At 41.4% G+C, this 23,781-nt stretch overlaps 1 protein-coding gene across 1 annotated transcript in view; it reads left to right on the top strand.

Annotated features, from left to right (window-relative positions):
- The window catches only part of MERTK (MER proto-oncogene, tyrosine kinase), a 104,416-nt gene that overhangs the window by 73,133 nt on the left and 7,502 nt on the right, over positions 1 to 23,781 (top strand). The window contains exons 11-17 of the mRNA XM_069494103.1: positions 3,994 to 4,079; positions 5,597 to 5,692; positions 6,299 to 6,379; positions 8,961 to 9,053; positions 10,443 to 10,561; positions 21,503 to 21,612; positions 23,136 to 23,295. Coding sequence (XP_069350204.1) covers positions 3,994 to 4,079; positions 5,597 to 5,692; positions 6,299 to 6,379; positions 8,961 to 9,053; positions 10,443 to 10,561; positions 21,503 to 21,612; positions 23,136 to 23,295 — 745 coding nt within the window. The remainder of the gene's footprint in view (positions 1 to 3,993; positions 4,080 to 5,596; positions 5,693 to 6,298; positions 6,380 to 8,960; positions 9,054 to 10,442; positions 10,562 to 21,502; positions 21,613 to 23,135; positions 23,296 to 23,781) is intronic.

Below are 23,781 nucleotides of genomic sequence, written 5' to 3' on the forward strand. Positions count from 1 at the left end.
AAATTGACTAAAATACATCCCAGGGTCTTGGTGTGGTATGTGGGTTCAAGATGAAACAGGTATGGACAACCTCTGCAGAAGCTGCAAAAATAGCTCATTAGTGTGTATTAAAGGCCTGCTAGGCACTGAGGCATCCTGGGATACAATGACAAACAAAACCCTGCCCTCGTGGGGCTCGCAGTTCACGGGGAGCCAGGCAGTAGTCAAGTAGTCACTCAAATAAATACAAAATGGCAACAATGGTAGATTTTATATAAAGGGGCAAACGTGTGTAATAGGAGAATTTGACTGCATTGAGAAAGCCAGAGAAGGCCCCTGCTCCAGAGTTGGCTGACCCCTGAGCTAAGATCTGAAGGAAGAGCTGAAATTCATTAAGTGGGGGAGAAGGGAAGAGCTTTCCTACCAGAAAGAACAGCACATGCAAAGCCTTTTGGTGCATAGAGCCTGGCATATGGAGGGGAGAACGCTGGACGGGGAATTAAAAATTCTCCCACTGGGATCCAGCATTAATTCTGTCACTTGGACAAGGCTTTTAACTTTTCCAGGCTTCCCTGGTATTATCTGTCTCTGAATGGCCTCCAAGGTTACTACCAGTTCTAATAGCTATGATTCTGAATTGAGACTTTTACACTCAGTCAGTAATGAAAAGATGCTGAGTCTTAAGATGCAGATGTCCTTAAGAATTTGTGGCAGAATGCAGTTTGTGTCATTAAGTGGAAATTCAGAGTGAGCATTGTTGAAACAATCATTGTTATAGAATGATTCATAGATATATTTGCTTGAGACCACCTAGAATATAGGTTCAGTAAAGATAGAACCAAGAAAATGATGGCCAGAGCTCCTATGGAGGTCCTAAACTCCCAGCAGGCCTGATAAGGGCTCCTAAAATGTGCAACTAAGGTGATGCTGGAGGGGTGGAATGCAACAGTAAAGGGATGTGCCATTGCCTTTTGAGACTTGGGCCAAGCGTCTTAGGAACAGCATATAGCAATGCAGTTTTTCCAGTCCCCAGAAATTCAGTACCTTTCTGCTTCTTCTGAGGTCTCCCCTTGGCTTCCTCCTTTCTTGCTTTCCTTTAAGAAGAAGTTTAATTTTTTTGTTTAGGATGTTATATGTCATAAAAATATTTTGATTCTGGTTTTAAAATACATTCATTCAAAGGCCGGGCGCGGTGGCTCACGCCTGTAATCCTAGCACTGTGGGAGGCCGAGGTGGGCGGATCATTTGAGCTCAGGAGTTCCAGACCAGCCTGAGCAAGAGCGAGACCCCATCTCTACTAAAAATAGAAAGAAATTATATGGACAGCTAAAAATATATATAGAAAAAATTAGCCGGGCATGGTGGTGCATGCCTGTAGTCCCAGCTACTCGGGAGGCTGAGGCAGGAGGATCCCTTGAGCTCAGGAGTTTGAGGTTGCTGTGAGCTAGGCTGACGCCACGGCACTCACTCTAGCCTGGGCAACAGAGTGAGACTCTGTCTCAAAAAAAAAAAAAAAAAAAAAATCAAAAAAAATTAAAATACATTCAAGACAAAGTGCTAGAATGAGATCCACAATGGCATGAAAACTCTAACATTCTTGAGAATAAACCCAATAGATGTGCAAGAGCTTTGTGAAAAAAATTATAAACTTCTTGACAGTGTTGAAGAAGACTTGAATAAATGGAGAGAAGTGTTCATGGATGTCAAGAGATCAGTTTTCCCTAAGTGAACCATAAATCCAATATAATCATCCTCAGAATTGCTGCAGGTTTATTGGTAAACTCAGCAAGGTGATTTGAAAATTTATCTGGAAGAGTAGATGTATAGGAATAGTCAAGACAATTTTAAAAAACACAAAAGTTTGTGTGGAGGGGGCTGGTCCTCCTAGACATAAAAACATGTTGAGTGATTAGGACAGTGAGGTATTGGTGCAAGCAGAGAGAACTCAGTCGCCAGACAGCACCAGGTGCATGTATGGGGCACCTGTGGACACTGAATATAGGATGAAGATTGCATTTCAAATCTGGAGAAAGGGGGTGGGGCACAGTGGCTCACATCTGTAATCCTAGCACTTTAGGAGGCCGAGGTGGGGAGGATCACTTGAGGCTAGGAGTTGAAGATCAAATCTGGAGAAAGGAAAGAATGTTCTTAAAAACAGACCTTGTTCTAGGCTCTGGATAGAGAGAGATGAACAAGACAGATGTGGAGCTGCCCACCTGTAGCTGATAGTCTAGCAGTTGAGAAACGCTGAAGAAAATGCTCCATGTGGGACTGTTTCTACCAGCTACGACTCCACTGACTCACAAATTTTGCACCAAAACATATCATAGATATTATTTGATTCCACCCTGGTTGTAATAATCTAGGAAAGTTTGAGGTTGAAAGTTGTAGAATTTACCAAAAAGTGGGGCTGCTGAGTACAGCAAACATATTAACAAGACCACAGTACTATTTCAAATATTTGGGAATAAAACTATTTCCAGGAACCATTAAGCTCAGCAAAAGCTGAAAGCAAGTGAAAGCCTGGTAACAGGTTATGTTTATCTAAACTAAAGTCAGTTCCTGTGGGTCCTTACTACAAGACCTATTCATTTGTTCATTTTATACAAGCAGCTTTCAGTTCATTTTTAAATGAAAATACCTTCATTTTCTACTTATAAAAGTAACATTATTATATTTTTAAAAAATCAGATTATACAAAATAATCAAAAGTGGAAAGTGAAGCCTATCTGTAACCCTGGGGTTTCATTCAGTCTTTGTTGTTCTTTTGGCATGTGTCCTTCCAAATGTTTTGCTTTGCATAGGTATATCTTATTTTCAAAATTGTGTTATCTCTTTAGAAATAATCTATATACCCAAGGTAAATTGAGATTAAGTCTATAATTTAAACTCACTAATGCATAATACTTTCCCACCAACTAGTCTAAAATAGTGATTAAATGGGTTTTTGAAATGGACTTTATTTTTTAGAACAGTTTTAAACTTATAGAAACATTGAGAAGATAGTACAGAGACTTCCCATACAGCCTACATCTCATTTCCCCTACTATTAACAGCTTGCATTAGAATGGCGCATTAGTGTCAATTGAACCAATATTGATACATTATCATTAACTAATGTCTATTCTTTATTGAGATTTCCTTAAATTTTACCTATGTCTCTTTTCTGTGCACGGTCCCATCAAGGGCGCCACATTACACTTAGTTGTCACATCTCCTTAGGCTCCTCTTGGCTGTGGAGTTTCTCAGACTTTCCTTGTCTTTGATGATCCTGACAGTTTTCAGGAGTGCTGGTCACGTGTTTTGTAGGACGTCCCCTATTGCAATTTATTTGATGTTTTGCTCATAATGAGCCTGGGCTTATGACTTATTGAGAGGAAGAACGTAGAAGTAAAGTGGCATTTTCATCACATTCTGTCAACAGCACACACCGTCAACATGATTCATCACTGTTGATGGGGACCTTGATCACCTGGCTGAGGTAGTGTTTGCCAGGTTTCTCTACTGTGAAGTTATTTTTTCTCCCTTCCCATGCTGTGAAGCAAGTCACTGTGCACAGCCCACACTTGCAGGGCGAGGATTTAACTCCCCTACCCCTTAAGGCATAGTATCCACATAAAATATTTGGAATTCCTCTGCACAGGAGATTTGTCTCTTCTCCCCCATTTTTTCCTTTATTCAATCGTATTTTTATCAGTATGGACTCATTGACATTCATTTTATACTCATAATCCAGTATTTATTTATTTTGTTGCTCAGATTGTTACAGCTTTGGCCATTGCAAGCTTATCAGTTATTTCCTGCTTTTGATGGTACCTAGACAGAGTTGTTTTGATATTGCCAGATAAGTCTAAAATAGGCCAAAGGAAAGAAACATGTTTCTCCTAGGGGGAAAGTTTTTATTGTAGAAGAGTCCATTTAAAAGGCAGTGGCTTCGTAGCATCCTTGTGGAATCAGCACCTGTATAGGTAGCCCTATTTTTATAGTGAGATGTCTTTGTTTTCATTCACCCAGGAACGCATTCACAGAGGAGGATTCTGAATTAGTTGTCAATTACATAGCAAAGAAGTCCTTCTGTCGGCGAGCCATCGAACTTACCTGTAAGTTGACTTTTGTTTCCCTCTTTGACGAAAGTTAAAATAGATGAGAACGAAGAAAGAACAGATGATTTCAACAAAAGCCAAAGGAGTCGAAGAATGGATATTTAGAATGTCTTTAGAAACCAGCAAATAGATAGCCAGACATTGTCATGGACATCTCTGCTGGCTGGTTTACTAGAATCTGGAGCTGGACCTGGGGTTAAGTAATTGGGGTTACGGGCTCATAATGTCATGAAATGCGGAGGGAAAGAGGAACCTTCTGGGGTGACAGGAGATGGGTAAAGGTCAGGAATTTTAAAGTAACTGACATAATCTCAGGCCTAATTTCCTGTTTTCGTGGCAACCAACTTAGAGGACAATTTGCCATCACGCTTTGGTTGAACGTTGTGGTTTGAGCTTTGCTGAATCAGAGAGTTGAACCTTCCAGTTTAAAGAGTGGAATGAAGCAGATAATAGTGGTCTTGAATAATTTCAGAAAAAGTTTAGAATGTATGTGCAAATATTAACAAATTCATGCTTCTGGATGTTTACCATTAAAAAAAGACATAAGAATGATAGAATACAGGTTGCTATGAAATAAAAGCTTGCTTAATGTAGTGCATTATTAATTTCTTTTCTAATCTGTAAGTTTTGACTTTTAGATTTCTCTCTTCTTGCATTTTTTTAATTTTAGAAATTTTAATTTAAAATTTTTAAATTTAAAAAGTTGTTATTTAGACCAACTTCTTTTCTTTGTTGGAGGACCTTTGGGGTAAAATGTTTTCCTCTGAGAACTAATGTGTCCTTTCTAATTATCCACATTTTTTTTCTTTCAAAGGCTTTCTCATGCCTTAACTGTGGCCCAAATCAAATGGTTTGCCACATAGTTATTGAATTGGTCTCTCCTAGTTAATTCCTCTTGTTGCCAACACTTGTCAGTGCTGCATATCTATTATATACCTTGTTGTATTACATGCCTTATTGTAGAAGATCTTATTCTCTAGTTCCTCGAAGTACTCACTTCAGCACTTTCTACGTCATTATAATGAGTTTCCATAAACCATATGTAAAATAATAGCTTGTTCTCTAAATATTTCCTGTGGTTTGTGAGATCCCTTCCCTGGCATGGGAGAGCAGAGGAGGTGTCCTAGTCGCTCATTTGTATACTATAGTTAGGGATATAATAGTAAAGAATTCACTAGAAGGTACCTATTAACCTATCTTCCTTACCCCTTTAACCCAAGGACAAACCTCCCCTACATGAATCTGATGGCAGCTGCTCCTCCCACACAGCAGGAAAAGAAATGTGGTTCTTATCATTCTTCTGAATTAATTTTGCCCTGAAGGATTCATTATACTCACTTTAATTATAGTAGAATTAAGTGTGATGTTTTGCTACTGGCACTTTTGAGGGAGAAATAATGGGTACAAAATGAAAAAAAAATGTTTATTGTATAGGACTTTAGATGTAATTTTAATTATATTCAAAGGAAAGAAAGCACGCTGACAACTCATACATATTCTCACTACTTTCCTAGTACGGAGTTTGGGAGTCAGCGAGGAACTACAAAATAAACTAGAAGATGTTGTGATTGACAGGAATCTTCTAGTTCTTGGAAAAATTCTGGGTGAAGGTAAGCTGTTTAAAGTAATTCTTTTAAAATGTGGGGTAAGAAGATAAGAAATTTATTATTTATTAAATAAAATACCATTTTATGACTTTGAGTTATAATACAGATAGTTATATTTTATAATTTAAAATGATGGAGTAAATACTGATTCTTGAAACTGAGATTTGGCAAATGAAAAGATCATTTTCTGTGCCCTCAAAAAATACTAATTCCCTTTCTTCATTAAAAAGCATGCAATTCATCAATCAGTTTCCTATGTACTTAAAATTTATTCCTCTAGTTCTCAAGTTTATTCTTGACACCTTTCTAATTAGTTAAATAGGAACAAAGATGAAAATACATATTTAATTTAGTAAATTGTTCTTGGGATGAATAATAATGGTATTAAGAGTTTGTGCTTTATGAACTTTAACAATATATTTCATGTTGTCCTGTAAGTGTCTTGCATTGCTGTAATGTTTAATAAAGTGACTAAGGTAGGTCTGAGCCACTCAAGCTCCTGCCAAGCAGGAGACTAGTGCATGGCACAAGGCCCAAGTGTGCGAGTACGGACGTTTCTGTGGTCGGGGAGATTTTGCACGGTGCCCATATAGATGTTTTACTTCACAGGAGAGTTTGGGTCTGTAATGGAAGGAAATCTTAAGCAGCAAGATGGGACCTCTCAGAAAGTGGCGGTGAAGACCATGAAATGTGAGTTATCAATGATGAAACCCATTCTTCTCGAGTGGGCAGGTGCTTCAGTATCGGGTGCTCCACGAGGCCAATGATGGTGTTCACATGCTGTGATCTCAGCTGCTGGTGGGTCAGAAGGCAGTGCAGAACACTGGCACCCAGGGGAGTTACTATAATGAGCTCTTCACACATGCATTACATAGTCTTGACACTCGTGGCAATAACATTTGTTACGTTTACTATCTCTAGCATGTTCTTGTGCACGCTTGCTCTCTCTCTCTTTCTCCGTCTGTCTGTCCCTCTCCTCTCTCTCATCTAGCAGAGCTAACAACTCCAAAAGAAGGCGTGAATTTCTGAGGCAGGGGTGACCTGGTGGCAGCATCTGACTTCGGAGGTTGGTCTGGCTGCTCTGTCTAGTGTGGTGGGCCCACTTCCTCATTTGAGGATGATTGCATGGCCCTGGGGAAGCTGTGGGCTACCTGGAAAGTAAGTTTCCCAGAAAGAGGAGAAATACTCTTTGGTCAAAGACTATGAAGAGCTGCTATCACAAGCTATAACCTCCAAGCAAGCTGGGAAGGGAGCCGGCAGCAGGTCAGGGAGGGCCTTGTAAGTCATAGCAAAGAATCTGTTTTTATGCTGCAAGGAGTCAGTGCTAGTAAGAGTCTTAAACAAATGAGGAACAGAGCAAGTTACATTCTAGATAGTTCACTTCCATGTTGGTGTGGAGGAGAATGAATTACAGTTTTGACAAAAGTAGTGGTAGATGCCAGTTAAGACACTAGCATCTGTACAGACATCTACATAGATAAGGAAACCTTCTTTAGTGACTTGCTGACTTGTCAAAGTGAAATAGCTAGAAAGGGGCAGATTGTGCTGGACTTTTTCATTACCATAAGATGACCAGGCTTCAGTGGCAGAACAGGGTATCATTTCCCTCCATGTCCTTCTAGGAAGTGCATTTCTGGAGTTGGGGACACACAACTGTCTAAGTTTGACTCTGCAGGGGTCTGGCTGGTCATATGCCATCACCAGGGCACCCAGGAAATAGACCATGACCATGTGACATCATACCTGCAGTCTTCATGCATCATATGGATGGAGATTGTTTGGTGTTCAGTTTGTTAATATTCTTGATCTTGCTTTCTTATTACCTGCTAAATACTACTTCTGATCAAGGAATAAAATAAAATTGGTTTCTTCCTAAGATTTAAATTTACCATTTACTGCATAATAAAATATAAGTTAGATTACAAGCATATATTGAGACTCTTAAACCAAAATTGGAGGCTAAAGTTCAATTCAGTTATAAAAAGGAACCACAATAACCAAGTCACATGGGCCAGTAGCTTAAAAGCTTTTTGCTTTTTAAGTATATCATAATGGCTAATACTTCCGTGACGCTCACTGTGAGCCAAGGGACATTGCCACCATTCCTGCATCCATCTGTACAACAGGAACACAAAGTCAGCACAACTAGGAGGAGGTTCAAGAACTAGTCCCCAGAAACTAAGATTCCCTGAAGTTAGAGTACTTGCTGGGGCTGAGCCCAGTACGGAGCCACACTCTGCACCGTTCCTGCCCCTTGAGTTATTGTATTTGAGCCTCACACTGTGCCTGTGGGCGGGTGGTCCTTCCATTATCCCCCATTTAGGGATGTAAGGCAGGGGGATTAGGGGGCCTGATGGAAGGAACTGAGTCTAAGCAGAGCCACTGCTTCTCTGGCCCGGCTCTGCTTTTTCAACTTGAGTAGCTTGCATAGGAATTACATCCAAGGTAATTATCAAAGATTGAAACAATAGTCTCTGGCCCCAAAATCCTCAGGCTCACCTACATTTGCCTAGAGGTTGGTCCTTCTGGGAAGGGTTTGCAGGCAGACTCCTACCCCTCTGTCCCGCCTCCCCCACCATTCACACACAGACAGAACTGATTGTTTGCAGTCCACAAAGGGAATAGATGAGGACAAAGTTGGCAGACATTTTGCAGGTGTATAGATTTTTTTAAATTTGCTTTAATAGGAAGAATAATATATTTAATATATATGAAGCCCATGGTATGGTACAGACACTGTGCTAGGTATTCTCATGTATGATTTCAATCACTAGTTATGCCCTGTTAAAACAAATTTCCTAAACCCAGCCTGCTTTATATTTTGTTTGTTTATTTTTAATTATAGTAAAATACACAAAACATAAAATTGATCATCTTAACCATTTTTAAGTACACAGTTCAGTGGTATTATGTACGTTCATAATGTTGTACAACCATCACCATCATCGTCTCCAGAACTTTTCATCTTGCAAAACTGCAGCTCTGTACCGGTTACCGTTGTACAGTTCTGTGGCTTCTGACCACTGTGCGAGGTCACGGATCCACCATTGCAGCACAGCATGTACAGAATAGTGTCGCAGCCCTGAAAATCCCCGTGCTTCACGTATCTGTTCCTCTCTTCTCTCCCCAACCCTGCCTTTCCCCTGACAACCATGCATCTGTTTCTTGTCCCTAGACTTTTGTCTTTTTCTGACTTTAGTTTTAAAGAACAAAAATTGCTATTGTCCACCCCCCTCCCCTTGTGCCTAACATTTTCCGTTTTTTTCTTTAGTGGACAACTTTTCACAGCGGGAGATCGAGGAGTTCCTCAGTGAGGCAGCGTGTATGAAAGACTTCAGTCACCCAAATGTCATCCGACTTTTAGGTACCTCAGAAATGCAGAAGTGGGTGGCCAAGGGGGCTCAGCAAATCCACTGTGTGCCGAAGGAAAAAAAATCTCTGGTGTAGATAAGTTTACACTTTGTATAAACCCAGAGTATTTTATAACAGTGAGTTTTTCACCCAGATGACGTCTTATGATTACATTTTCTGAGGCTGATAGTAAAGATAAAATGGCTTTGCATTTTCCAAACACCAAAGAGGTCAGGAATGATTAGAATGTCCACAGAATTCTAGGAGAGTGTAAATTAAATAGCCCCCGGTTACTCAAAGGCAAGACGCAAGAGCTGGTCATATTATATATTTTATTGATTTAAAGTTATCCATGAATCAAATACCACTGGGGTAAAGCTATAAAAGTAGACAAATTCCATAGATCATCTTTGAGAAATAATTTGTTAACCTATTTGAAAGTTCTGATTTCTTATGATCATGGTACATGGATAACTTCATGAAATGTGATTTAACCCTTTCATAGAACGTGTTTCACGTAATTTGTATTTGCGGCTTTGTTGGCTAAAAAATATAAAAGAGGAGATTAGGTATTGAACGCATGCTGTGTAAGTGACACAATTCCAAGAGAGAAGAGCAACCTGGACATAATTGAATTTTCTGCTGACCTCTTTTTTGTTGTTGTTGTTGTGCTGTGAATGTGATACATGTTAAATTCTTTTGGGATCTTTCGAAGTTTTAAAAGATTGACACTGCACAGAGATGTATAAAACTAATGTTTGGATACAATGTTATGTCAAAGAAACTACTGTTATTCATTTGCAGCTATTAGCTTTAGCAGACTCTGAGAACAATTGTGCTTTGTAATCACATCACAAAGGGCAAGTGCTTTGCAAGCCTGGGATCAGGTGACCAGCTGTAGCTCTTGAATTCCATGATAAATGGTAGTGTGGCTTTTCCTTTATGTAACTGTTAAAATTTAGAAACGTAGATTTTACATACAGGCCCTCAAAATTATTTTAATAGTTTTAAGCATTTGTACACAGTGGACTTCTTCGTATGAATAAGTATCTAATTATCACATGGAACTAATTTGCCCTTGAATCCTAATGGGTTCTCTATCCTGCAGTTAGACTTAGTCTAACAAAAACTCCTAGGTTTCTAGATGGCTATATTTGTTACAAATTGATTTCTGAGAGCCCTCAGGCAAAGTCTGGCACTAATTTGAAAGAAGGGAAAAGAAAGTAGTGGACCCTGTATGTGTTCCATTTCCTACAACACAGTGTGTGAGTTAGGGGCTCTTGTTTTTTTAAACTGTTGACTTGGTGGCACATGGTTTCAATTTGGCCAGTGGTCCTCCAGTGCTTTCCTGCTCACACATAACAAGGGCTCTTTGTGACTGGTTCTATGTTTTTTATTTCAGGCGTATGTATAGAAATGAGTTCTCAAGGCATCCCAAAGCCCATGGTGATTTTACCCTTCATGAAATATGGGGACCTGCACACCTATTTACTGTATTCACGACTGGAGACAGGACCAAAGGTAATAATGTACTTGCATTCCCTCTGAACAGTTCTCAGGGCTTATGTGACAGAGCCTGGACAACCAAATTGTCTAACCTTGAAAATGAAAGAGGGAAGGAGAGGACGTTGACTTCTGTTCAGTGCCCGCTGTGCACCCAGAGGTTGAAATGTGTTAGGTGTTCTCACAGTAGGCCTGCTCGAGAGTGTCATTATTTCTGCTTTACGGCGGGGGGAAGCAGCTGGGCACACAGTCTCATGGCCAAGGTCTCACTGACTCTGGAGTCAGGTGGGCCAGGCTCCCAGTCCTGCACTTCATGCCCCTCATGGCCATGTACTCCCCAGACTGCACAGACGATGGGAAGCCCATGAATTAGTTCTTGGGGACCCTAAACCCACTCCCACTAGCTCTGCAGACAAGCCCCTGGAAATGTCCCTGTGTGTGACCAGTGTGGTGGTGTCCTGCACACTCCCGTGTACCTACGAACCTGGGTTTACAGTGGCCTGGGGTCAGCCTGATCACCTTCCCAAAGTGAAAGCATGCGATGGGACTTGCTCACAAATTCTTAAGGTTTATTAAGGAAGGTTTATTAAGTTCATTAGTTCATCCTGTGAACAAGTGCTTGCTCCAAGCAAGGTGCTGAGCTCTGGAGACGCTGAAGGGAACATGACAGGTGTGGTTCCTGAGCCATGGAACTGGCACTGCCGGTGGGTGAGGGCGACCAGGAGACAGGTGGTCAGTTATTCACAGTGAAGGGGGGCTGCTGTGGGCACAGAGAGCACAGGGGCCCAAATGCCACGCAGGCTGGGCAGAGTACCCAGCAGGGGTACACTGGCAGGATGAGCAGGAAGTAACTAGGCTGGGACAGAGGTGTCAACGCACAGTTGGGGGACCTCATGGTGACCATGCTGGTGACAGCCAGAACCTCCCAGTTTCAGTCACCTGAGGAACGTTGGCAGTTTTGAGGTAGAGGCTGAGATCAGGTGTGGTGGTCCCAATGTTGACTCCCCTGATGAGCTGAGAGGCCTCAGGGCTCAGGCCTGGAGGGAGGGAGCGTGGAGAGAAGCGTGCGTTCCCTCCCAGGTCACCTGGAATCTCTGAGTGGGGTGAAGCCAGAGCAGGATGGGGCTCAGTTCATTCTGAAAGGTGTTTGGGCCCTGTGTGCTGTCGGGGTAGCCTCTTATTTTTGAAGTCCCCTCTTTTGGCTTGTTCAGTATGAAATAGCTGGATGCAGGATCTGTTTTGGTTCCCATAGGGGGCTGCACGGTGCTGTTCTCCAGTTGCCGCTGAGGGTGAACTTACCCCGTCCATCTTCCCCTTTATCGTGAGCCCGTCCATCCTTAGAATCAGATGTGTTGGGAGTTGGTGGGCCGGCATGCCTGCCTTCAGCAGTGCCCTAAGGGGGGCAGCACCCCCTCCCTGAATCCCCACAGGACAGAGAAACCAGGCAGAGACAGGACCTCAGACGGAAGTGCCGTGACCTCCGGTAATTAATGAACTTCAGGTCCCGGTGACTGATAGAGTTACATGGACTGTGACAACAGGAATGATGACTGTGGGACTTCATGGGGGGAATCAACTTAGAAAAACACTAGTCTCTTGATCCCAAGAGACAGGTCAATCTGTATAAACAGCCCTTGTTTAAAATGTGGGGAGGTAGTTGAAATAGGCAAACAAAAACATGAGACCCAAGTTAGGGCCAGCACATCCTGGAACCTCCTTTTCTATGTCCTGCTGACCCCACTGGCACTTTTCGCCTGTGTGTGATGGAGGGGCAGGGATTTTTGCTTTGCACTTTTTTCCTTGTTCTGTTCTTCCCAGAGAAGGTCTAAGTGACCTAAACAGGAGAATGGGCCTTTTTGCTCTTTTATAGGTCACCCTATGGCCCCAGGCCCAGACTTATTCCTGTTCTTTTCCATGTGGCAGCTCTGAAGTCTTCCAGCGGCACAAGTACTAACCACAGAGACAGGAAATTGTAGTGGCCACATGACACAGCTATTGTAAAGTCACTGAGGCTCCTCCAAAGAGGGGAAGGGCCTAGTCCAAAGTACGGAACATTTAGGGACATGGCTGCGTTTTTTCCCAAAAAGGAAGATGATAGCATTATAAGGACTCTACAAAAGAAGAAAACATTATCCACAATTCCCAGCTCCTTAGCACAATTGTTAGAAACTTCAGACATTCTCCTCTCATCACTTACTCCCTGCCTGCGTGTCTCATACGCTCGTCATCACTACGCACACACCTGCACAGAGAACGACAATGGCTAACATGTCTCGAGCATTTAGCAGAGGCCAGCCTGCATTTTGCATGTACTAATGCATTAGGGGCACAATGACCCTAGGAAGTAGTTACTAATAGATCTCAGGTGAGGAAACTGAGGCGCAGAGAGGGCAGCGGTGGAAACAGAGTTGGCCTCCAGGCTGCAGACCCCATGCCTTCAGCTGTCCTCAGATTGCCCCCTCCCCAGTGTGCCCCTCCCCACCGGGCAGCCCCCAGACAGTGCCGTGTGTGGCTGTACCGCATCTCCTTCCCTGGAGCCTGTTTCATGTCCACAGGTGATTTCACTCACATTTAATTTCCTGGTATGTTGTATGGTTTTCCTCATAATTTTTGGGGGGAGGATAGGAATTCATGTTGTCCAAGGTTGCATTTTGTCGTAAAAACATAAAAATACACAGGGCTATTTGATGCCCAAAGATTGTCTTGTGAAGCTTAACTCGTCCCCATTTTTCCGACCCCTATGCAAAAATAGCCTCATATTGGATGCCTTTCTTACATTTTTGTAGAAGAGAAATAGAGAGACAATTTATGTTCTTTTTAAAAATATTTTTGAAATTATCATACAGTAAAATTGACCTTTTTCCCCATTTTGTTGCATAGTTCTATGAATTTTAACACATGTGTAGATTAATCTACCCATAATTTCAATCAGGGTACAGAACAATTCTATCACCCAACAAAAATTCCCTTCTGCTCCCTCTTTGTAATAACACCTCATACCCCCCTGGCTAACTAACCCGTGGTCACCACTGATCTGTTCCCTACCACTACAGTTTCGTATTTTCAAGAATGTTATACAAGTGGAGTCAAACAGTTGTAATCTTTTGAGACTGGCTTCCTTCACTCACCGTTATTCCTTTGAGATGCACCCAAGTTGTTGTGTGTGTCAATAGTTCATTCCTTTTTTATTGCTGTATAGTTTTCCATTGTATGGATATACCACAGTTTATCTGTTCATCTGTTGAGGGACATATGTGTTCTTTCCAGGTTTTAGCAATCATGAATGAAGCTACTATAAAAATTCATGTTTAGGCCAGTGTGGTGGCTCATGCCTATAATCTTAGCACTCTGGGAGGCAGAGGCAGGAGGATCGCTTGAGGTCAGAAGTTCGAGATCAGCATGAGCAAGAGCAAGACCCCGTCCCTACAAAAGATGGAAATATTAGCCGGGTGTGGTGGTGTGCACCTCTGCACCTGTAGTCCCAGCTACTCGGGAGGCTGAGACAGGAGGATCGCTTGAGCCCAGGAAGTTGAGGTTGCTGTGAGCTGTGATGACAGCTGTGTTTATATATATATATATACACATATATGCAAATTTCTGTGTGAGGTCTTAATTTTTCTAGTGTAAATTCCTGGGAGTAGGATGCTGAGTCATATGGTAAGAGTGTGTTTAGCTTTATAGGAAACTGCTAAACTATTTTCCAGAGTGGCTGTACCATTTTACATTCCTACCAGCAATTTATGAGCAATTCAGTTGTTCCTCATTCTTATTAGCACTTGGTATTATCAGTAGTTGTTTTTCTTTTGATTTTTTGTTTTTAGCTTTCTGATAGATGTGTAGTGATATCTTGTTTTTTTTTTGGTTTTGGTTTTTGTTTTTGAGACAGAGTCTCGCTCTGTTGCCTGGGCTAGAGTGAGTGCCGTGGTGTCAGCCTCGCTCACAGCAATCTCAAACTCCTGGGCTTAAGCGAGCCTTCTGCCTCGCCACCCAAGTAGCTGGGACTACAGGCATGTGCCACCATGCCCGGCTAATTTTTTTTATATATATTTTTAGTTGGCCAGATAATTTGTTTCTATTTTTTAGTAGAGACAGGATCTCGCTCTTCTCAGGCTGGTCTCGAACTCCTGACCTCAAGCGATCCACCCGCCTCGGCCTCCCAGAGTGCTAGGATTACAGGCATGAGCCACCGCACCCGGCCTGTAGTGATATCTTGTCATGGCTTTTATTTGCATTTCCCTAATGATTAATGATGTTGCCTATCTTGTCATGTCTTTGTTTGCCATCCTTATATCCTCTTTGGTGAGTGTCTGTTCAAGTCTTTTGTTCATTTTTTAATTAAGTTGTTGATTTTCTTATTGTTGAATTTTAAGAGTTCTTTTTTTAATTTTTTTTTTAATTTCAGGATATTATGAGGGTACAAATGTTTTGGTTACATTTTATGTCTTTGCCTCACCCAAGCGAGGATTAGAGACATGCCCTTCCCCTCTACAATGCTCACCACATCCATTAGTTGTGAGTTTACCCACCCCCAATGCCCTAATCCCTGGAGAATATTACTACCGTGTGAGCACCATAGTGTTGACCAGTCAGTGCCAATTTGATGGCGAGTACATGTGGAGCCTGTTCTTCTGATCTTGTGATACCTCACTACGGATAATGGGCTCAGGCTTTATCCAGGAAAATATAAGAGGTGCTAGGTCACTGTTGTTTCTTATAATTGAGTAATATTCCATTGTATACATATACCAAATTTTAATCTTTTTTTTTTTTTTTTTTTTTTTTTTGAGACAGAGTCTCACTCTGTTGCCCGGGCTAGAGTGAGTGCCGTGGCGTCAGTCTAGCTCACAGCAACCTCAAACTCCTGGGCTTAAGCAATCCTCCTGTCTCAGCCTCCCGAGTAGCTGGGACTACAGGCATGCGCCACCATGCCCGGCTAATTTTTTGTATATATATATTTTAGTTGTCCATATAATTTCTTTCTATTTTTAGTAGAGACGGGGTCTCACTCTTGCTCAGGCTGATCTCGAACTCCTGACCTCGAGCGATCCACCCGCCTCGGCCTCCCAGAGTGCTAGGATTACAGGCGTGAGCCACCGCACCCGGCCCTTCATATACCAAATTTTAATAATCCACTCATGAATCGACCAGCCTTTGGGTTGTTTCCAGATCCTTGCAGTAGTGAATTGTGCTGCCATAAACATTCGGGTGCAGATGTCTTTATTATAGAATGTCTTTTGTTTTAAGAGTTCTTTATATATTTTAAATACAATTCCTTTGTTGGATACGTGATTTCCACAGATTGTTTTCTCAGTTTGCAGCTTGTCTTTGCATTGTCTTAACATGAGCAAAAAAATTTTTAATTTTGATAAAGTCCTATGTATCAGGTTTTTTCTTTTGTGGGTCGTGCTTTTGCTCTCACATCTGAGAACTCTTTGCCTAACTCCTGGTAAAAACGATTTTCTCCTATGTTTTCTTCTAAAAATGTTGTGGTTTTACATGTTACAATTAAGCATATGATCGATTTTGTGTTATTTTTTTGTACAGGGTTTGGGATTTAGTTCAAGGTTTGCTTCTTTTGCATATGGATGACCAGTAGCATTTGTGAAAAAACTATCCTTAATCCATTGAATTGCTTTTGCACCTTTGTCAAAAAGCAGTTGGCTGTAAATTTCTGAGATCTTTGTTCTGTTCTATTGAACTACGTGCCCTTTGCCCCTATCACATTGTCTTGATGACTGTAGCTTTATGGTAAGTCTTAAAATCACATCATGTGATTCCTCCTGCTTTATTCTACCTTTGCAGAATTGTTTTAGCTATTCTAGGTTCATTGCCCTTCCATATAAACTTTAGAATCAGCTTGTCTATGTTTGCCAAAAGTTCTGCTGTGATCTTATCTTCTTTTGAACAAAATAACAAGTGTGGAAAACAAGTACATAGCATTTTACTGACTAATGAATAGTTTGTTTGCAAAAATACAAGTATATCTTCCGTGATGGAAAATAAGTTCCAAGTGTTATAAATATAAAAAGGAATGTATTTTCCTATTTTGATACTTAGTAGCCACAGATAAAGATGGAAGACACAGAGTACTTAGACAAACAGGAAAATCAAGCTTTTACTCAGATCTTTTCTTTGCTGCCTGTTCAGTCAGTTCTCTGGGAATAAACACCCTTTGTTCCTGCTCGAGTTCCCCAAGACTAGGTGTATGTAAATGTGCTTCTCCAGCAGGGCTTGGGTGCTGGACCACAGTGCCACTCACTGTGAACAGCAGCCCTGGAGGTGTGCAGGGCAGACAGGCAGATGACAAGACATGATCCCAGTTCTCACGAGGTTGACAGGAAGTAAGGAGGCAGGCTGTAACAACGTGCATCAAACAGGCGTGAGCAACCTGCTCTAGAGCTTCAGAGAAGAAACAGATTCTGACTGGAAAAACCTTTTAAATAGTCCACACCACCATTGTGGTTATCCTCAAAGGAGCAGTAGGAATGAAATGGAAAATTAAGAGAAGCACACGGCCTGGATCAGAATGAGCAAAGACCAGGCGATCTGAGAACACACTTTTTTTTTTTTTAGGAAAAGCAGGTTTTCTCATATGGCAACAACAAAGTAGTAGAAGGGTGAGAGGAGGGTGATAGAGCAGGAAAGATAAGTTGGGGCCAACTTTTAGGGTCTGCAACAGGTAGGACAACTTCACCAGCATGGAATGCAAAATTCAACTCAAAATGACCCTACAAGGAGATACAGGGTCTCATGCAATGAAGTCCAGAGGTAGTACAGCTCTAGAGTTGGCCACTTCTGTCCTTAACAACATCATCAAGTGTCCAAAAGTGTTTCACCTTTCTGCTATCCATCTGTAGCAGGCGATCCACATGGTTACAAAACAGCTGCAGTTCCTCCGGCATCACATCCTCACACACCAGCCTCCAGAGACAAAGGAGAGAAGCCTGCTTTTTGTCTCTTCTCTCTCTTTTCCTACAGTAGCACTTTTTGTTTTTTGGTAACAGCTTTATTGTGACATAATTCAAATACCACACAATTTAAGGTGTTCAATTCAGTGGTTATTAGTATATTCCAGAATTGTGCAACCATCACCACAATCAATTTTAGATCATTTTCATCACCTAAACAAATAAACAAAAAACAAAATCCATACCCTTTAGTGGTCACCTCCGAATCCCTTTTTACTGCTTCTCCCTTGCTCCTAGCCCTAAGCAACCATTAACCTACTTATATCTCTCTATATTTGCCTATTTTGGACATGTCATATAAATGCAATCATCTCAATCTATAGTTTTTTGGTGGCTGGCTTCTTCCACTTATGTAATGTTTTCAAGGTTTATCCATGTTGTAGCATCAGTACTTCATTCTTATTTATAGCTGGATTAATATTCCATTGTGTGGATATACCGTGCTTTGTCTATTCATCTTTTGATGGACATTTGAGTTCACTTTTTCTGGCTTTTACAAATAATACTTTATCAGTGTTTGTGCACAAATTTTTGCATTGACATATGTTTTAAATTCTTTTGGTATATACCTAGCTGTAGAATTGCTGGATCAAATGGTAACTAAATGTCTAACTTTTTGAGAAACTGCCAGATTGTTTTCTAAAGTAGCCACATCATTTTCCATTCCCACCAGCAATGTACAAGGATTCCAATTTCTCCACATCCTAACCAACACTTGTTATTATCTCACATTTTTATTCTAGCCACTCCAGTGGGTGTGAAGTGGTATCTTATTGTCATTTTGATATGCATTTCTCTAATGACTAATAATGTTGAGCATCTTTTCATATGCTTATTGGCCATTTGAATGTCTTCTTTGAAGGAATGTCTGTTCTGATCCTTTCTTTGCCTATTTTTAATAGGATAATCTGTCTTTTTGTTATTGAGTTTTATGAGTTGTGTGTTTATTCTAGATACAAGTTCCTTATCACATATGTGATTTGCAAATATCTTCTTTCTTTCTGTGGCTATCTTTTTGCTTTCTTGATGGTATTCTTTGAAGCACAAATATTTTTAATTTTGGTGAAGTCCAATCTATCTTTTTTCCTTTGGTTACTTGTGCTTTTGGTGTCATGTCTAAGAAATCATTGCCCAATCCAAAGTCACAAAAATTTACTCCTACGTTTTCTTCTAAGAATTTTATAACTTGGGCTCTTACATCTAGCTCTTTGATCCATCTGTTGATCTTTGAGTTAATTTTTCTAAGAATTTTATAACTTGGGCTCTTATGTCTAGGTCTTTGATCCATCTTTTGATCTTTGAGTTAATTTTTGTATACGGTTTGGGGTTGAGGTCCAATTTCATTCTTTTGCATGTGACCATTGATTGAAAGGACTATTCTTTCCCTATTGTCAATGGTTTTGACAACCTTGTTAAAAGTCAGTCGACAAAAAAAAAACAAAAAAAAAAAACAGTTGACCATATATTGGTTTATTCCTGGACTCTCAGTTCTATTTCATTGATCTGCATGCCTATTTTTATTCCAGTATCACACTGCCTTAATTATAGTTGCTCTGGAGTAACTTTCTAAATCAGTAAGTGTGAGTCCTCCAACATTGTTCTTATTCAAGCTTGTTTTGGCTATTTTGCATTCCTTGAGTTTCCATATGAATTTTAGGATCAGCTTGTCAATTTCTACAAAGAAGCCAGCTGTTGGATCAATGTGGGGAGTTTTGCCATCATAACAATATTAAGTCTTCCAATCCATGAACTCAGGATTCCATGTATTTAGATCTTTAGTTTCTTTCAACATTTTATACTTTCAGAATGTAAGTTTTACAATTCTTTGTTAAATTTATTTCTAAGTATTTTATTTTGATTCTATTGTAAAAGAAATTGCTTTCTTAATTTCATTTTCAATTTTTCATGGCCAGTGTGTAAAAATACAATTGATTTTTATATGTCCATTTTGTATCCTGCAACCTTGCTAAACTCTTTTATTAATTGTACCACACAATTATTTTTTAAATAGCTTTGGTCACAGTCTCTAAGAATAGCATAATTGTTCTAGGAAAAAAAAAGAATAACACAAATAAATAGTACCTGATATTCATTATACCTTAATGAATAATAGCAGTATTTGATATTTCTTTGGAACCAAATCCTTTCCTGGAAATTAGCATCCAGAAAATCAAATGCCCCAAATGTATGGAACAGAGGCATAAAACTTTCATACCTTATAAATGTAAGGTTTTTGGATGGTCAGCGCCAGAGAAAGAAAGATGAGCAGAGTAGAAAGGGATAAGTAAAGAGGCTTTATTGGAGCGCTCCTGAGTGAGGGTAACTGAGGGTAACGGGTCCCAAGAGAGGGGTGCCCGGGTGAGGTTCTCAGGTTCCAGGGGAGAGGGGCCTGAGAAGTCGCACTGCCAGAAGTCTTGTGTGGGCTTATATATGTTTTAGAGCTGGGGGATGGGGGTTTTTCGGTTCCATTACGGTTTTAGGGTGGGTATTGAGAACTAGGAGGGGCTGGTGGTATGTATGGATTCCAGGAACTGAGACCCTTATCAGGGTAACCATCCAGGTGTGGCTATTCTTTAACTTAGCTGGGCCCTGCAGGCATTGTTTTCGGCAGGTCTCCTGGGCTTCTTTTTTTCATTAGGGAGGGGAGGGGTGCTCGCCACCAGCCTTACAATATATATTTTTTTTTTACATTTTTTAACAACTCCATTAATTAAGGGTAAGCATAATTAAAGCGTTTTGTTCATTTATGCAATATGTAATTGACATGTGTCTTGGTTGGAAAATATAAATCACTAAAAATGCAATGTCTTCATGAGTACCATTTTGGAAAACTCATGTTCCATGGAGAACAAGCCATGACAAATCCAGTGCCTTAGGGAGAATATATCATGGACGGACTCATTCATTATTGCCAGGAACTTGCGGTAAACTCTTTTCTTTAGGGCCATGATTGTGCTAAAACATTTAGTTACTACATGGAAGTTTCATCAGTCATAGTCCTCATAACTGATTCTAACAGTGGTAAGTTTTCTAACACAGCAGTCTAGTTTGATTTTTAAAACACTAGACTTGGCTGGGCATGATGGCTCATGCCTATAATCCCAGCACTTTGGGAGGCTGAGATGGGAGAATTGCTTGAGGCCAGGAGTTCAAGACCAGAATGGGAACATAGCGAGACCCCATCTCCACAAAAAATTTTAAAAGTTAGCCAGAAATGGTGGCATGCACCTGTAGTCCCAGCTACTTGGGAGGCTAAGGTGGGAGGATTGCTTGAGCCCAGGAGTTTGTGACTGCAGTGAATAGGCTGTGATCACACCACTGCACTCCAGCCTGGGTGACAGAGCAAGACCCTGTCTCTTAAAAAACAAAACAACCCACTAGATTTGAGACTTACAGGAGGGCCCTAGAGGAACAAAATGAAAATTCTTGAATATGTACCTGTGATACTTTGGTCCTGTGATAAGGGGCAAAAACTATCCTAATTTCTGATTAGAAGAAAAAAATATCTTTCAAAACATTTCAAAGTAAAATGATAGCAGATGTGGGTGCCTAATTGGAAACAGCTCCTCCTAAGTGAGCTTTTTGCCTCCCAGACATTAGAACTCTCCTCTACACACACTCCCCTCACCCCTGCTGAAGCCAGACCTTCCGTCCCTTCCTCTCTGGGGACTCTGTCCCACTCAGAAGGATACTAAGGATTGCATTTGATCTCATAACTTGTGCAAAGAAACAGAATGTTATTCACTGTAAATATGTGTAAAGATGGGGAGAAGAGAATGTGATACTTGCCAAGAAGTTTTAGGGTTGTTTTTTTTTTCATTCCTTTTTGAAAACCTTATTTGTGATTTTAGTGATATGGACGGAAGTGAAAGATTTTGTTTCCTTGCTTCACCACCATATAAAAACACCATTTACCCCTTCAGATGGAACCAGCTTGCCAAGTTTTCCTTTTTAAGAGATAGTCTTTCTTCTTGTTTCCTCTCCCCTCTAGCATATTCCTCTGCAGACACTATTGAAGTTCATGGTGGATATTGCCCTGGGGATGGAGTATCTCAGCAACAGGAACTTTCTTCATCGAGATTTGGCTGCTCGAAACTGCATGTAAGAGTCCTGGGCCATCCTGGAAGGGGTTGGGCCTCATGGTATTTGATGTTTGCAGGGTTGGGGGATGGCCTGTTGCTGTTGAGATACGGAAGAAAGCTAAGTTTGGGAGGGGATGGTATGGCTTGCTCTGAAAATGGGATTATGACTGAGTGTTTGCTTGGGATTTAAATACCTCTGCCTCTAAGACTCTGGTTGGCCTCCAAAGCTTTCTCCTGTGACTACTTTTTCATTTTCACTCCCTCCGTCAGGGAGGACTGCTAGGTGTGACCTTTGATCCTTCCTCACTGCCATCAGCTAGTTTTGGACCCAGCGTTAGGTGTAAGTCAGCTAATCCTGAAGACAGTAATAAAAATTGCAGAGGTTTTGGTCCTAAGATTTCCTAACGCTTCTGGTGAAGGAGTTCTGTGCTTTGAATACGTGGAAGCTTTCCTTTCTCAGCAGACAATGGCTTATTGTCTGAACTTTGGACTTCAGTTCTCCCCATTTCTTCAACCTGCTTCAACAGAGCCGTTATCTGCTGTAAATCTTCAAAAACAGTAACTATTTCTTGATTTTAAGTTTGCTGTTGCAAGAAGAGGGAGTGGTCCTTAAATATGTTGCTGTCATTTGCTTTTCTAGGTCAGAGGTGTGACAATAGGGCCTCCACCCTCCTGCCTCCCAACCAACCCTGCCCCCCAGCCCCTACCCATTTCACAAAACTCATTTTTAAAACCCCCAAAGGGGGTTGGATTTTGTTATTGCTTTTATTTAAATAATTTTTCTCCCATGGAGGTAGAAAAATTTCTGTTTCCTTCACGTGTTTCCCACCAGGTAGGGTGAACAGCTTTCTGGTTTGCCCTGGACAACGGGGATTCCCAGGACACGAGACTTCCAATTTTGAAAGTCAGTGTCAGGCAGAGACAAGTTAGTCACCTACCCCAGACCACTCTATATCTCTTCCTTCTCTTTCTCTTTTTCCTGATCTTCCTCCTCCTTCTTGTCTAGGAGCTGTTTTAATTATGAGCTATAAATGCAATTATATCTCTTTAATTTCCCAATAAATTCCTCAGGTACCCACCTGGTCATCTTGGCAAGTAGTCCAGCGTCTCCGTCTTAGAGCAGTACTTCCCCACCTCCTCCACCCTCTCGGGAGCCTTGCTTAGTCCACAAGGCAGGTGCTGCTTCCAGACCTTAGGCAGGAGGCTCCTGGGCCACTAAATCAGTCCAGCAGAGGGCCTGGTTTTGAGCCGCTACTCCTTCTGCTCCACATCTCTGTTCCCTCCAGGTGTCTCCATCCACTGTGCACAGGAGCCTTGCTGGTCCAGATCCCCACACAGACCAGAGTGCTGCCGGACTATAGCTCTTCTGGCTCCCCCGCACTTGCCCTGCCATTGGTCCCAAACCAGGACCCTCCCAGGCCAATAGGGTCTCTGTCTTCCTTTGGTCACTTCCATAAATGTTTTCAGCTGCACCTGATGCAGACCAGTGATTTAAGGCTTTGCCCTTGAGGTTGCTGAGGACATGAACTTTGCTCTCTGCAGGTTGCGAGATGACATGACTGTCTGTGTTGCGGACTTTGGCCTCTCTAAGAAGATTTACAGTGGCGATTACTACCGCCAAGGCCGCATCGCTAAGATGCCTGTGAAATGGATTGCCATAGAGAGTCTTGCAGACCGAGTCTACACAAGTAAAAGTGATGTGGTATGTACACAGCTTTGATTCAGGGCTTCACCTCGCAAAGATGAGGACACACTGAAAGCAACGACTTAAGCTGGTGTTGCAAGACATTTTATCCTTTGATAAACTAAGAATTGGGAGCATGCTCAGCCTCCTGTTTTATGTCTTGCTAGATACTTTAATTCAGGTAGAACGGTAGATTCTGGTGAAGCATCCTAACATTAAGAGAGCTGTGCTTTGCACAGGCCCTTCATTTATTCCCATTTCTCTTTGCAATTAAAGGATGACTCATTGCCCACAACTAAGATATTTCATAGTCATTAAATTGGATGAGTTCATCCAGTGGCTCTTTGGAACCAAGATGCTATATGAAAGGCACTGTGGAATTATACCCTTGACCCAAGAGTAGGCGAAGGGAACACCTCACAGTCATGGTGGAGCAGAGCCGTAAGCAGAGGCATGGTGTGTGACGAAGCTATTTCTGCCTTTGCCAAATTTCCCAGAACAACT

This window comes from Eulemur rufifrons, chromosome 19, assembly GCF_041146395.1.
Source record: "Eulemur rufifrons isolate Redbay chromosome 19, OSU_ERuf_1, whole genome shotgun sequence".
Lineage (NCBI taxonomy): Eukaryota > Metazoa > Chordata > Mammalia > Primates > Lemuridae > Eulemur > Eulemur rufifrons.